This window comes from Dama dama, chromosome 11 (assembly GCF_033118175.1).
Source record: "Dama dama isolate Ldn47 chromosome 11, ASM3311817v1, whole genome shotgun sequence".
NCBI lineage: Eukaryota > Metazoa > Chordata > Mammalia > Artiodactyla > Cervidae > Dama > Dama dama.
Window position 1 is genome coordinate 2389623 of NC_083691.1, and position 15325 is coordinate 2404947.

The window sequence follows — 15325 nt, forward strand, 5'->3', positions numbered from 1 at the left end:
TGCCCGCATGGTGCCAGACTCCCCTAACCTCTGCTCTTCAGGGTCGGATTCCTGCGTCTGCCCAAGGCAGGCTGCGACCGTGAGTGTGAGGAGGTGTTGAAGGCCCGTCAGCCACACGTCAGCCGCTGTGGCGCTTGCTTTGTCCAGCGGTGGAGTTGGCCGCCCGGCTGGTCAGATGGCTGGGGCCCAGCCCGGCGCTGTGTCCTTGCCTAGGGTCACCCCAGGGCAGGCGGAAAGAATCTCTAGAATGTTCGCCTTCCATCTGACAAGCTGGCGTGCCCCGTGTGTGTGAACAGGCGGGCTGACGGAGTAGCTTGCCTCCTCCGTCTCTTGTCCCTTGCCCGTGGCAGGCATCACTAGTCAACTGTCGAACTCTTCCCTTTGGGCCTGGCTTCCGCCCCGTGACTGGGGAGCCGCTGCCTTGGAGCAGAGCTGGTTCGTGCAGGAAGCCTGTTGGCCGTGGGGCCGGATACGCTGGGGGTGTTCTCCCGTGGGCCCCCTATAACCAGAGCTCAGAATTTGCCGTTAGAAGTAACTGAGGGATTTTCATGGCCACCAGCCGTGCGTGTCCATAATCCTTGTCTGAGCCCACAGGCCTTGCTGCGCCCCTTCTTGCACACTCGGGTGCCCGCAGCGGCTCTTGCCATGAGGTGACAGACCCCCGGCCCACAGTGCTGGCCCCTTGCCCTCTGACCCCAGTGTGCTTTCTTTCCAGGTTCTCCTGCAGACCCGGTGAGTCCGCCAAACCGTTCCCTTCCCGCTGCCCTGCACCACACGCCGCCCTGTGCCCGGAGCCAGAAAGACCCAGCCATTCCAGCCCTCAGGCTCGTGGGGCCAGGCCGGCTCGCAGGGCCCCCGTTGGTCACGAGGGCCCTTTGTTTTCCATTGTGGTCACCACAAAGCAACGGGTCCCCGGGCACGGCCTCCTGGGGCCCGCCAGCTCGTCCCCCTGCCCAGCCGCCACCCGTGCCGCCTGCCCGGGGCCCTGCTGGGGCTGTGGGTGCTCAGCTCCGTGACAGGCGTCCACCCACCTCCCTCCCGTCCCCACTGATGTGGCGCCCTCTCTTGAGCCGAATCAGAGATGAGGTCGCTGAGTTCACTTATGGGGTATGGACGTCATGTCTTTCCCTGGCCATGCGGTCCAGCACTTAGCAGGCTCTCACGTGGGGTGCAGAGACGCCCTCCAGGAGGAGCAAACACCCCACATTTACTGTGTGCGGCAGGACCTGTCCCAGACGAGGAGACCAGCCCCAGGCTCTGAGCGGGGCTGCCCTGGGTGGGGTGGTCGGGGCAGGCTTCCTGGAGGAGGTGGGAATTAATGGTCAGGGATGGGAGGGGGAAGAGGACAGATATCCGGGGCTGCGGAGGGGCGCCGAGTGGAGGGTGAAGGTCCCACGGGGAAACTGTCACAAGTCCCTGTGCGTGTCCAGGACGTGTCCCTGCCTTGAGCTCTGTCGTTGGATATAGGGGGTGGGGGTTGCCCGTTGCTTGGGCAGCCTTCTGTCCTCACTGTCGTCTGTCCTTGCCCTCACAGGACGCCTCTGGAGCGGGGCCAGGTGAGTCTGGGACTTGGGCCTTCTCTGCTGTCATCCTTGTCGGCGGTCACCCTGGGAGTCTGGGCCTGACCACGGCGGCTGCTGGCTTCGCCCCGAGTTCCCAGCTCCGGGCTCCCAGGGTCTGTGCGGCCTCTGGCCCCATCTCCCTCCCGCCTCCATGGCCTCCCCTGGGAGCCGTCTTAGTTTCTGACGACACAGCGCCAGGGGTGGGGACAGGGCCCAGCCTGCCCAGGGTCCCTTCAGCCCAGGGGAGACTTTGAGCTGCGGCCTGGCGACCCCGAGCGGAGCAGACGTCTGTGCTGTCACGCTCCCGTTTTCTCCCGTCCCCCGTGTCCCAGTTGCTCTGCGCTGGGCACAGGCAGAACTGAAAGCATCAGGAGCCCGAGCTGCAGACAAAGTCCAAGCCAATCATGAGAACAGAAAACAAGCCATGCTCCCGCCTCCAGGGCACCAGGTGTCAGAACCAGACCTGGCAGACACGGCCCAGACGTGGCAGACACGGCCCACGCAAGGCTGGGCCGGTCAGAGCAGGGCTCGAGAGGCCCACAAGTTCTCCGGGGCGCAGTTGGGCCCCCGTGTCAGCCCAGAGGTGGCCCTGAGCAGCCGGGTGGCCTCAATCGGCCGCTGACCCCGCCCCCGTCTCTAACGGGAGAAATGCATGGTCTCCCGCTCCAGGTGGCGCTCTGTCACAGATCCCAGGGTGTCTGGAGGAAGGCACGTAAAGTGCTCTTTAAAAAGAGGTTACTGTTATGGAAGTGATACCCTGAATCTGTTCGTCACATAAATAGTTTATTGATAACTTACAATGTGTAACAAAGAGACATGGGAGTCTTAGGGGAAGAATTCAAGGAGGGATGCTACAGGGCCCCACCCACTTCCAAGAGCCCCAAGAAGGCCGGGGAAGCCAACAGCGCCTTGGGATGAAGTCACCAAACCAGGCCTCTCCTGCCCTGTCCTCCACAGGTCCCAAGATGGTGGCCGTGCAGAATTACCATGGCAACCCCGCTCCGCCCGGGAAGCCGGTGCTGACCTTCCAGACGGGCGATGTGATCGAGCTGCTGAGAGGCGACCCCGAGTCTCAGTGGTGGGAGGTGGGTCCCGGGAGGGTCTCACCCCCAGCTGCCCCCTCCTCACTCCCCAGGGCAGAAGTGGAGAGTCCTGCGTTTGCAGGCAGGGGTGGGTGTGGGGTGCTAGACCATCAGACGGAGGGAAGAGGGCTGTTCGCAGGGCCTGGGCATCAGGGTGTCTGCTTTGACGTGGCAGGGGGAGCAACGTCCCCTTACCAGAGACACCGTCGTCATCCGAGCCCTTTCCCCGCGGCCCCTGGCCTGGGCTGCGTCCTGTTCATCCAGGCCACGCCTCTCCCACCCTGCTTCCCAGCCCGCCCCAGTCCAGGCCAGCACTACGGTGCCCAGCGCTGGGGAGACAGCATGTCCGAGGCCCCGCACAGCCATCCCCCAGGAGACACAGGTCCCCGTGATGGTCTGTGGATCTGAGCCGAGAATCTTGCTGTTCCGGTTATAAGGCCGAGAACGGGGGTGGGGTGGTCCGTGGGGCTCCTCTCCTGAGCCCCACCCCCGGGGGTCCACGGGGCCTCAGGGATGCAGGGCACTCACCCAGCCCGGGGACCAGGGTGACCTGCTCAGAACTGGCGCACGTGTTCACCAGTGTCCGAGTCCTGTTACTGGCGGCCTCGTCGTTGTGTGCGGTCCTTGTCACTGCGTCCTTACTCACGGGCTCACTGCCCTAGGCCGTGCCTCGCGTGACTGCAAATTCGAGAGCTGAGTCAGTGGCTGTGGTCCGGTCTCTCCCACACTGACCCCAGCCACCCACTGCCCCTCCTCTCCCTCAGGTGTCCCCAGGCCCGTGAGGTCTGGGTGGCCCTGCGGAGAGACTTGGCTGAAGGGAAGGTGGGGGCTGCTGGGGGGCCCTTGGGAGGGAGCGGGGAGAACGAGCCCCCGACCCCAGGTCCATGTTCCCCTGACGGCTTGGGAGGGGCCGGTGTGGATACGAGGAGACGGCAGCCAGGGGAGGGGCCCTGGTCTCAGCACCAAGCAAGTTTTATCCCTTCTCTGGGGCCTCAGTCCTTGTCTGGGAAGTGGGGTGCCCCCCCCACCTTCCTGCCCAGAATGGCTCTGAGTTCAGCTAAGGTGACAACAGACAGGTGCTGCTGTCACAGGCTTCTCAGGGACTCCCCTCGTGCTCCTTGGGATAACCCCCTGCCTCCCCCCAAAACTCACCAGGCCAGGCCCCGCAGGCCTGACCCTCTGTCCACCCTCAGGGTCGGCTGGTGCAAACCAGGAAGTCAGGCTACTTCCCCAGCTCGTCTGTGAAGCCCTGTCCTGTGGATGGAAGGGTGAGTACTTTTCACGGAAGCTTCTGGAGGGCGGGGCCAGGATGCCATGGGCGCCGAGAACGTCCTCCTCACTCAGGACGCCCTGGGCTTGTTCAGGCCATCGCGAGCTGGCCTCAGAGCTGGGATGGGAGTCCAAGAGGCAGGTGTGCCCTCCTGGTGGGAGGACATGGCTAGTTTTAAAAACACTAAAATGGGCATCTCTGCAGCAGGCATCATGGACCAGAGACCAGCTGCCTATCTTCAGCTTTTAGGGCCTTCATAGGTCTTCTCCCTCAAACCTGAAGATGCAGAGCTAGGGGTTGTGTTATTTAGAAAAGAAGCAATGTGGCATTTCTTTCATTTGAATGCTGTGGAGCAGATCCTGCTGCGTTACAAGAGGCACCAAGCTGTCAGCCTTGAATGAACGGCATCACCCCCCTGCCCCCAGGAAAAGACAGCTAAAACTGAGAGAATGAAACTTCTCCCAGAGTGGCAGGAGGCAGGTGCATGGCTCCCGGGAACCCTGGTCCACCCACCGGGCCCTGCCTGGCCTCTGGTCCTACCCCACTGCCCAGCCTACTGCTTTGGCGTGGGCCATTGCCCCAGTGAAGGAGAAAGCATTTTTGGACACGCCTTGCTGACAGGGCAAGGGGACCAGACAGCAGAGGAAGAAAATGTCGCTAATTCACTGAGTGGCCTGTGTGTGTTGCGGGAGGCACTTCCTAGCCCTGGGCCTCAGTTTCCCCATCTGTGTGGTGACTGGGGTGGGGTGGGGTGGGGACAGGTAGTCTGGCGTTTTTAGCCAGCCTGTGGTCCGGTGAGGGGGGCCGGGGGGAGGGCTCTGGCCAGCGAGGGCACGGCATGGAGTCTGGAGAGCGGCACGGTTCACCTGCAGACGCGGCCCTCCGCCTGCAGACACACGACCGCCGGCCCAGTGCCCGCCCTCGGGGCCGTGGCCGTCTGCACCGGAGAATGGGAGGGTGGGGTGTGCTCCTGGCCACCGCTGAGAAGTCCCCGCAGCCTTCGGGGTGCTCTTCTCCTCCTAACAGTGCACTGGTCGTTGAGTGCTGTACGCTCATTCATTCATTCAGTCAGTCATTCAGTCAAACCCACCAAGTCACTGCTTAGAGACCGTGCGTCCCAGCACCCCCCAGGCCAGTGGCTCTGGTCGAGAGTCCACAGACGTGCTGGGAGCCAGGGCTGGGCCCCCCGGCTCGCCGATGATAGGAAACCGCTGGTCCCCAAGCTGTGGACAGTCCCCGGGGAGACACTGACCCCAGCGTTCTCTCCTGCCAGCCGCCCATCAGCCGGCCTCTGTCCCGGGAGATGGACTACACGGCATACCCCTGGTGAGTGGGTCAGCGGGGCCCCTTCGTGGTGGTGGCGTGGGGTCCCTGGCTGCCCCCGTGTCTCCAGGGTGGGTGCGCCCAGCTGCACGCAGCCCCCTTTCCCCTTCTCAGCTGTGAGTCGCTGGGAAACAGGGAGAATCTTCTCGACCCCAGGCAGCTGTTTCCCCATCAACAAACAGATCATCAGGTTAGAACATTTAGGAGAATGAAACCTTTTTTAAATGAGGTCTTGCTTGAGTATAAAATATAGAAAAGGAGGTGTGAAAGTGTTAGTCAGCCAGTTCTGTCCGACTCTTAGTGACCTCATGGACTGTAGCTGCCTGGCTCCTCTGTCCATGGATTCTCCAGGAAAGAAGACTGGAGTGGGTTGCCATTTCCTTCTCCAGGGGATCTTCCTGACCCAGGGGTCAAACCCAGGTCTCCCGCATTGCAGGCAGACTCTTTACTGTCTGAGCCATATATTTAAGCCCAAAAGTTATAACTGTATTTGCTCATACAGTGCTTGATGAGAGAAGTGGGGCTGTTTGATGTATAAAATGTGAGCATGGATGTGGGAGGCATGAGTCTCAAATGCGGGTCAGCCTGGGGTCCAGCTTTTATCACTCCGCCTGCTGGCTCAGCGGCTCCCTGGGACCGGGGCTCAGCTCACCTGTGTCTCTGAGACCCTAGGGCCTGTTCCCTCCACTACATTGTTCACTGGATTTGAATGTGCAGAGTGGAGAACTTGCCTGTGATTTTTCACTTGACGCACAGACCTTCAGTTTTCTAATGAATCCATTTACAGAAGTCCCAACTCAGCCCTACAGGGAGGTGCGAATGGGGTCAGGCTTTGTTCTGGAGAAGAGATGGGCTGGGGGTGGACTTCATTTTCATAGAGTTGGAGAGAAAAGCTTTCAGACACAAAAGGTTAGGACACAAAACAAGACCCTACGTGAGCAGTTTGTGTTTTTTCCTTCTTCCTAAACAGAAAGAATTTGGAAAGGAAATTTTGATCTACTGCCTCTTCCCTGAATGCCTCTTGCAGACCCTGGGTTCCGTAGGGTGAGACCCAGGTGGACTAGCTGGGTCTGGGTCCTTATGTCGACCCTGCGTGCTGGCACGCAGATGCCCCGCCCCTGTCTCCTCTGGGCCCCGCCCACCCTTCGCCCCGCCTCCCGGGGCGTGGCCTCGCTTCCCAATAGGCTCTTAAGCAGGTTAGAGCCTGGCTGGTTGTCCTTCAGGCCACGTGTACACACGGCTCTGTCTCCTCCTCTGTTCCAGGTTTGCCGGGAATATGGAGAGGCAGCAGACCGACAACCTGCTCAAATCCCACGCCAGCGGGACCTACCTAATCAGGGAGCGGCCGGCGGAGGCCGAGCGCTTTGCCATAAGCATCAAGTACGTGCAGGCAGGGAGGAGGACGCGGGGAGGGGGACGTCCCCAGTGCAGACAGCAAGCAGCATCTGGGATGGACGTCTCCACAGGGCTGCGGGGAAGACAGGTGTGGGACTCTGGGGCCCGAGGCCTTGGCTGACCCGGGAGTTTGGGCTTCGGACAGACCAGGTGGCCTGCTGGATGGATGCACAGACAGTTGGAGGCAGGCCCAGGCTGGGGCGGGAGCAGGAGGTGTGGACCGAGGGTCAGGGTCTTTCCTCCAGCATACGTGCAGTAAGCCCGGAGCCCTGCGGGGTGGGGGCCGAGTTGGCCTGCATAGTGACCACTGCGCCCGTGTGCTTGGCCTAGGTTCAACGACGAGGTGAAGCACATCAAGGTGGTGGAGAAAGACAGCTGGGTCCACATCACAGAAGCCAAGAAGTTTGAAAGCCTCTTGGTACGTGGTCCTGGGGGGCTCCCACTGGCCCGTCCCCGAAGGTGGGAGGAGGGTCCAGGTCTCCCAGTGAGGCTGCACCAAGGAGGAGCAGCCCCCCACAGCCACTCCTGCAGGCCAGGCTCCCAGTGGGAGAGCCCAGCAAACGTCCCCCTCCGCTGGGCTAGGGGCCGCTCTTCTGCAGTCCGGGGTGGTGGGGGGAGTGTTCCCAGCGTGAGAAAGATCCAGGAAAGCTGGTCTGTAAGGCACCTTGGGACAGGTAAGGCCGCTCCCAGGTCAGGACCACTATCCCCCAAACCCTGAGGTGGACAGCAGGGTCATCGGCATCCCACAGCCCATTCACGCCGAGCCTCTGCCGGAGCTGGAAACCAAGGCCCAAGGAGGCTGCATCCAGGTCTGGCTGCCGGCCGGACTCACGCACACAGGGCTTACAGCGCCTGCCTCTGCCTTGCCCAGAACTGTCCCGGCCCAGCCAGAAAGCCATGAATACATGAGCTGCCCTCCTTAAGATGATTTAAAGTTAGACCCAGTGTTTCTTTGCTCAGTCACACGTGCTGCGTGTGTGGAGACCGTCTGACCAGAGCCCGTGGGCTCTCAGACGTCCCACTGTGGCCGCAGAAAAGCACACAGTAAGAGAGAAAATGCCCACGGCGTGCTCCCAACCCTGACGCTCTTGTTTCAGGGTGAGTCCCCACTGCCTGGAGTGGAGCCCAGGTGTGGTTTATGGGTTCCTTTTTCAGACAATGCCACTGTTCACACGGGACCCAACCTTAGTTTACCTCTGGGCTCAGTGAACACGCGCTGGGGGACGGCCCTGTCTCTCCCTGCCCTGCTGTAGCTGCGTGGCACTTGGTCACGTGGATACGCTGTGGATTCTAGAAGCACTTCCCTGCTGCTGGGTGGGTGGGTGGGGTCTGATTTTTTCCTACTGTGAAGAGTGTTGCAGGGCGCGTCTGTGGCCGTCAGTCCTGGCCTTCTTCCCTGGATCTTCCTTTAGAAATGTTTGGGAGAGAAATTGCAGGATCGAAAGTCTTTGCCATACTGACCGCGCCCCGCCCCCTGTCTGGGAGCTGGGGTCAGGGGCGGCTAGGAAGAGGGGTAGTTCCCCAGAGTCGAGGAGACAGTCCTCTGTGAGAACCTGAGGCGGGGGCGGGGGCGGGGACGGGGCGCCCGGGAGGACTGCCTGGAGGCGGAGGCAGCAGTGCCTGTGCACACCCGCAGGAGCTGGTGGAGTATTACCAGTGCCACTCGCTCAAGGAGAGCTTCAAGCAGCTGGACACCACACTCAAGTACCCCTACAAGGCACGGGAATGCACAGCCTCCAGGGCCTCCAGCCGCTCCCCAGGTAACGCCCCTTCCAGGAAGGCTTCTGGCGGGCCTCCCTGACCTAGGCCCGAGCCCCTTCCTGATTCCCGCCCCTGGGAGTGGTGGCCCAGGTCCCCCAGCTCCTCACCACCACCCTGCCAAGCCAGGGTTCCCGGGCAGCCCCGTGTGACCAGTCGGGGGGGCCAGCTCTGAATCGCTGCTCCAACTTTGGTGCCTCTGCCTGGACGTCACCGTGGGGAGGGAGCCGGGCAGGTCCCTTCGTCCCCAGATCCATCCCTGTGCCCCAGCGTTCCCCCTGCCCAGGGACCCTGGCTGCCAGGGAGCCAGAGCTGGGACCTCGACTTGGGGACGGGGCCGCCCGGCACACACTGGGGCCAGCTGGAGAGACGGGCAAGGTGGGCCCGGGGCTCGGTCTTGGAGCCGCCCCGCTTCGTCCCGCTGCAGGGTCTCGTAGGACCGCAGGGCCCACCCGGGCAGAGCAGGCCAGAGAGGAAGCCGGGCCTTTAGTGAGCGCCTCCTGAGTGCAGGCGCAGGGCTGGGCTCTCTGCACATGTCCTTCCCTGCGTCCCCGCTCGAGTCCGCCCGCCGGGAGGAGGTGGTCCAGGACACAGGTGCCCGGGGCGTGGGCAAGGGCAGCTGTGCCCGTGCCCAGGTGGGCCTCAAGGCTCCAGCTGCCCCCCTGCCCTCCTGGTGCCCTGGGCAGGGCCCCCCACCCCCGCTGCCTGTGACTGCGCGTGGATGCCCCCAGCCCCGCCTTTCACCTTCTCTCTCGCCTCTTTGCAGCTTCCTGCGCTTCCTACAACTTTTCTTTTCTCAGTCCTCAGGGCCTCGGCCTTGCTTCTCAGGGCTCCTCCGCACCCTTCTGGTCAGGTACCGCTGCTGCTCGGGGGCGTGGGGGGCCCGGCCTGCCACCAGCTGCCCGCCGGCCCACAGCCCCGGCCTGACCGTGTCCACAGCCACTGCAGCCGGGGCGGGTCGGGGCAGGTGGGCACTGGCGGGGGTGGGAGGGGGGCGGCTGCGGCTCCTGTGGACACCGTCGGGCTCGGCCCTGCCCTCGCCTTTGAATGGCTCAGCTCCGTGACCCCTCCCCAGCTCATCAGCCACTGCCCCCTACTGCTTCCTGGGAGCTTGGCCTCTGGTAGCAGCAAACGGCCCGGCGGCCCCCTTGAGGAAGGTGGGAGCAGCCCCAGGGTGGGTCCCGCTTGGCAATAGTAAGGAGGACTTGTGGGACTGGGTGCAGGGGGACAGTCTCGACTGGCCCTGACTGCACGGCCCGCTGCTGCCAGAGTCAGAGCCCACCCCAGCAGCTGTTTATACAACCCCCCCCCCCCCCCCCCGCATCATGTCCATTACCACCTGTCCGTCAGGACGTCTGGGTCCCGGGCCACGCTGGTCCAGCCCGGTTTCCAGTTCCAGTGGAACTGGGGACATGAGGGAGATTGGAAACCAGTGCCCTGGGTCCATTTACAGGCCCTTTGTCAGAGTGAAGGCTGGGGGCTAGGCAGCAGTCACCCTGCGGCCCACTCATCGTGTGTTGCCCAGACACTGTCCACGTGGGAAGGCCCTTAGGGAGCTGTGATTGCCCCCAGCGCAGGTGGTGAAGCTCGGGCCCCAGCCCGGTGGAGTTCACATGGCCCACAGCTGCAGGCTGGGGCACCCACAGAGGATCAAGGGGCCCTAGGATTGGAGCCTGGTCTGTCCCTCTGTGGGCACAAGGCTAGGCCCCAGGGGAGAGACCCAGCTCAACCTGAGGACCCCCCCGGAGGCCCCGACGTCACGTGTGATGCCGCCCATCTCCCCCAGCAGTGTTTACACCCCGTGTCATCGGCACGGCCGTGGCCAGGTACAACTTCGCTGCCCGCGACCTGCGGGAGCTCTCGCTGCGGGAAGGTGACGTGGTGAAGATATACAGCCGCATCGGCGGGGACCAGGGCTGGTGGAAGGGCGAGACCAATGGCCGGGTGAGTGGATTGGCCTGGTTCCCGGCCCCTGGCACCAGCCAGAGACCCCACCTCACTCTGGGGCTTGGGGAGGTGGGGCTCCGGCTGACACCAACCACCACTCTGCCCCGACCCTGTGCCCTCTGACCTCGCCCGGAAGACTCAGCGTCCACAGGCTCCGTGAGCTAGGGTCAGATTGTGAGGAAGCGACTTCCTGGCTCAGATCTGGACCCCAGCCTGTCTGACCCTGTGTCTGTACTCAGGCCTGTTCTGGGGGCCACTGTGGTGAAGGTGGAGACACTTGCTTGTGCCTGACCCTCTTTGCAGGCAGGTTGCCTCAGGCCTGAGAGCAGAGCCTGGGTGCCCTTGCTGGGTTCCTGCCATTCCTTAGGGCTCCGTTTACACCTTGGTGATACGGGAAGGGATGCATCGTAGCCCTACCCAGCCTGTGATTCTACGACCTGTGACTCCTTATCCCAGTACCCTGTCTGGCCTCCCTGGCTTTGACCGGTTCCATTGGCAGTCACCCAACAGGGTACCTGAGCTCCACAAACCACTGATTAGGAAACGTCCAGCTTTTGGGGGGCTGCAGCTGCCCATAGACATGGCCAGACTTGGCTCCCATCACTCACCATTCCACTACCAGGTGTAGGAAATTGGTGTGCCTTCACCTGGCATGTTGTCTGCCCTTGGAGACCCTCACATATGACCCTGTTTCCATCTGACAGCCCTTCAGAAGTATGAGGCCGCTGAGTCCTAGGCAGTTGACCTAGAGGGCTGGGACCACTAGCTCTCAAAGTGTCAAGAGGCATTTGGAGCTTCATAAGCACACCCCTGGGCCTTTACTTGATTACTTGGTTCAGGTGATATCTGCCAAGGTTCTCCACTATAAATGTGCTGTAATTAATAAGTAATGTTCAGAGTAATACTTTGAAATCAGATAAGTAGCCTATTCCTCATCAAACTTTCACCTGTTTATTTTATCATTCATTAATTAATTTTGCCTATTCAGTTATTTCTATCATGGTAGGAAACAGTGACTTTCTATCTTTTCTTTTACACTTCTTGGTGGGCATTCTACTGAAAGAAAAAGCTTGCTCTTCTCCACTTGGCCATTCCCCGCCCCAATAGTCAGTCCTCTGTCCACCAAGACCTGCTTCCTTTCTGTGAGGCATTGTACTGAGTTCATTTTTGCAGAGTATTTTTACCGGAACTGGAATTCTAGGCTGGCAGCTCCTATTTCTGCACTTTGCGGTTGTCTTTCCATCGTCCCCAGTCTGCCATCATTTCTGTGTAAAAGCCCGTCAACATTCTTACGGTGGTTCCTTTAAGAAACGGGGCTCCGTGTGAAAAAAAAAAAAAAAACACCTTTGCTTTGCTTCAGTTTTACCAGAATGTGCCAATGGATGTTTTTTTCCTTTTTCTCTGTATTTACTGTTTGAGATGTACGGGGCTTTTTTGAATGTGTGGCTTTATGTTCTTCATCTGTTTGGGAAATTTCTTCAGATACTGCGTCTGCTCCGTTTTCTCTCTTTTCTCTTTCTGGGGCTCTGTTCACGAGTCTTTTCCACCCTGTTGTTGTTCAGCCGCAAAGTCGTGTCTGACTCTCTGCGGCCCCATGGACGGCAGCACACCAGCCCCCGTGGCTCGTATGTTACTCATGCCATTTCATGTGTTTTCCATCCATTTTCTCTGGTTTTCCATCTCATTACTTCTTGTTGACAGATCTTCCGTGTCTTCCGTTTTGTCCATTCTGCTCTTGATTTCAGTCATTATGTTTCTCGGTTCTAGGATTTCTGTTTGGTTTCTGATTTCAGTTCTCTGGTAAGATTTTCTGCTTCTTCATCAGTTTTCTGAAGCAGACAAGTGGGGGTTACTTATATTTCCTCATGGACGACCCCAGTGCTGGGTTCCCTGTAGATTTGTTGCTGCTGCCTGCGTTTTATCTTAGTTTCCGTCACTTGGGCCTGATTAAATGCCAGGCTAGTGCATAAAGCACTGCAGAGGCTCCGGATGGATGCTGCTTCCCTCTGGAGAGGAGTTACTTTTTTTGTTGCTGGCAGTTAGCTGGTGGGCAGGTGGTCTCGAACGGCTCAGGGCTGGTGCGTTTCAGGGTCCGCCCTACTCCTGGGCCCTGGCTCCACCAGGTTTACTGCCTCTTCTCCAGCGCCTGTCTCGGGACAGGCCTGCCTTAGAACAACAGCCTTTTAAAGAATCCCCCATCTCCACGAGCCTCCACTCACCCTCATCCTCCACACACACTTCCCGATAGCTTCCCTGATTGCTCAGTTGGTAAAGAATCCACCTGCAATTCAGGAGACCCCAGTTCAATTTCTGGGTCGGGAAGATCCTCTGGAGAAGGGATAGGAAACCCACTTCAGTATTCTTGGGCTTCCCCTGTGGCTGAGCAGGTAAAGAATCCACCTGCAAGGCAGGAGACCTGGGTTCGATCCCTGGGTTGGGAAGATCCCCTGGAGAAGGGAAAGGCCACCCACTGCAGTGTTCTGGCCTGGAGAATTCCATGGACTGTAGAGTGCATGGGGTCACAAAGAGTCAGACACGACTGAGCGACTCTCACTTTTTTCACACAAACACTCACCAGCGTCTGATGTTATTTTCAGATTGGCTGGTTTCCTTCGACATATGTAGAAGAGGAGGGAGTCCAGTGACAGCGAGACCACAGACAGGACTCGCGGATTTTCTCAGAAGAGTTGCTCCAGTGGTGACGTCTGTCTCTAGCTCTGCAACCCAAGAGGGAAAATGCCTGCCAACCTTGCAGTCTTCGACAGCCCGTGGGGATGGGGAGGGGGTTCAGAATCCTACATGTGATCTGTCCTGCCATCAGTCTTCCCCTGGTGGCCTGTCCTGGGTACACGCTGCTTGTACATAGAGGAAATCTGGGCCAGCCCTGGGTGCCAAGGAGAGGGAGTGCCCGTGGGTGGCATCCTGAGCCCGGCTCTGGGTGACAGCTGAGGTCAGAGCTCACCTTGTCCCTGTCCTGTCAAGATAGCCTTCAGGAGCCTGGGTTTGAAAAGCAGGTGCCGTCCAGGGAGGGCTGGGCACCAAGGAGGGGACCTTCCCCTGGCCCCTTCCTTTCAGCCTCTGGACCCTCAGCCCTCCTGCATCCCGCTGCTCCCAGGGGGAGCTTCAGGCCTTGAGAGGCAGAAGGGGCCAGAGCAGGCTGCTGAGCCTGGGGACAGAAGGGGCAGCCCCCCAGGCTCCCCCGTCCCTCTGCACTGGGGGTGTGCAGAGACCCCAAGGAGGCCCCCCTCTCTCAGGCGGGAGCCTGAGGAACAATGAAGCTGCCAACCCTGCTCCCCAGTCAGAGGTACTGTCTGCCCGGAGTCCTTGGTGTGTCTGTCTGTCCTGCTGCCAGCTGGATACGTGGTTTAGAAACGCTGATGAGGGCGGGAAGCAAACGGAGTTTTCTGCTTACTCGGGCTCTGCTGCTCACAGTCCTCTCCAGAAGGACGCGCCCCCCCCCACCCCCCCACTCGCGAGCAGGCGGGGGCCCTCTGTGTCTCCCACGTCCTGCCAGGTGGCCACTGAGAGTCTGCCCAGCCTTTGCACACATGTTGGTTCTAGCCCTTGGCAAGTCTTCCAAGACTCCTGCAGCCCATGAAACAGGGCCTGTGGCCAGCCCTTAATAAGTGCTCTTGGTGGGTGGCTCCACCCCCTGGACTTCACCTCCTCACTCCTCCTGGCCCTTGACCTCTGGCTGGCTTGGCCAGTCCCCGTTCTCTCAGCTCAGATGTGTGAGTCCCAGCGATGCTGTCTCCTCCCAGCTCTGTGTCAAAGCTGCCGCTGCAACCTGAGCTTCCTGGGTCCCCCTTTCCCAGGGCTCAGATGCACACGGTCGGCCGTTGCCGAGGCTGGGCCCTGCTGGGGTGGGTGCTGGTGGCCACGCTGCACCCAGGGGCACCTCAGAGGTCAGCCTCATGATCTCCAGGCTCGGCTTATGCCGCAGCCTTCTGGCTTGGGGAGGAGGCGGGGAGGGGTCTCAGAGGGCGTGTAGCAAGCAGGAGGCAGAAGGCAGCCAGCAGAGGCTTGGGGAGTGAGGGTGACAGGATTGTGTCTGGGGTGGTGGGCAAGGCGGGGGGGCGGGGAGGAAGAATTTTCCACGGAGAGAGCAGACCCGGAACTTGTCGTCAGGGCGCACCCAGCACTTTGCATGTGGCCTCTGCTCCGCCGGCCCAGCTGCCAGGCCGCGACGGGAGGGGAGGGAACCAGCTGCCCTGTTGTGTTTACAGTTGTCAGAAGGGTTTTGGTTTTCGTCGTTGTTGTTGTTGGGGTTTGGTTTCGTTTCGTTTCGTTTCGTTTTTTTTGGTTTGGCTTGTTTATTTTTAAGAGGGGTTAAAAAAAAAGTTTGTAATTATTTCCTCCAAAGCTCCCATTATATGTCTGTGAATAATAAGGAAGAGATTTTATAATAGCAGAAAATAATGTGTATTTGGAGGTCATCATGCAACAAGGTGTGGCGGGAACGGAGGTCACTGAGAAAACCCCGCGTGGAAGCCTGGTTCTTGTGACTGTTCTGCTTTGTTTATGTTCGTCTGGAGACTCGTCTCCATTGGGTTAGTTTTCGCACTGCTGGCAGCAGGGAGGGAGGAGGGCGCAGGCTGGGATGCGGGTGGTTTCGGCATGACACGGACAGCCTCTGGGGGGACTTCGGAGCTGGGACCTGAGATTAGCTGTGAACCCTTAGGAGCCCGATGCATGCAGGTCAGGGGTCTGAGGGTCCTGCCGCTGGCGGTGACCCCACACAGAACACAGACTGTACATTTGCCAATAGGTTTTTTCAGACCACGGTTTCTACTGCAAATAAACCTGAGTTCTTTTCTGCAGGAGTGGCTGGCCTTTTGTACTGGGGAGGAGGGCGTGGCTGGATTCCTCTGTCTGTGTCCAGAAGGTTCTACCCATCTGGATACTGTTGGCCCAGGGGTGGTGGCCTGGGTCAGACGTGGGCCTTGGGGTCACTTGGCCTTAGGCACAGGCTGGGGGTCTGTCTGGAG

The 15325-nt window shown here is 60.1% G+C and overlaps 1 protein-coding gene across 7 annotated transcripts in view; it reads left to right on the top strand.

The window, feature by feature from the left end:
• Window positions 1–15157, top strand: part of VAV2 (vav guanine nucleotide exchange factor 2) — a 183150-nt gene extending 167993 nt beyond the window's left edge. Inside the window, exons 18-28 of one of the 7 annotated variants that reach the window (XM_061154210.1) lie at window positions 716–732; window positions 1535–1556; window positions 2520–2647; window positions 3838–3912; window positions 5188–5240; window positions 6501–6617; window positions 6963–7050; window positions 8269–8392; window positions 9157–9243; window positions 10177–10334; window positions 12935–15157. In XM_061154210.1, coding sequence (XP_061010193.1) covers window positions 716–732; window positions 1535–1556; window positions 2520–2647; window positions 3838–3912; window positions 5188–5240; window positions 6501–6617; window positions 6963–7050; window positions 8269–8392; window positions 9157–9243; window positions 10177–10334; window positions 12935–12982 — 917 coding nt within the window. In that variant the 3' untranslated portion in view covers window positions 12983–15157. The remainder of the gene's footprint in view (window positions 1–715; window positions 733–1534; window positions 1557–2519; window positions 2648–3837; window positions 3913–5187; window positions 5241–6500; window positions 6618–6962; window positions 7051–8268; window positions 8393–9156; window positions 9244–10176; window positions 10335–12934) is intronic. The other 6 variants (XM_061154211.1, XM_061154212.1, XM_061154213.1 and 3 more) reach the window with 6 other exon arrangements.
• Window positions 15158–15325: the final 168 nt, after the last annotated feature.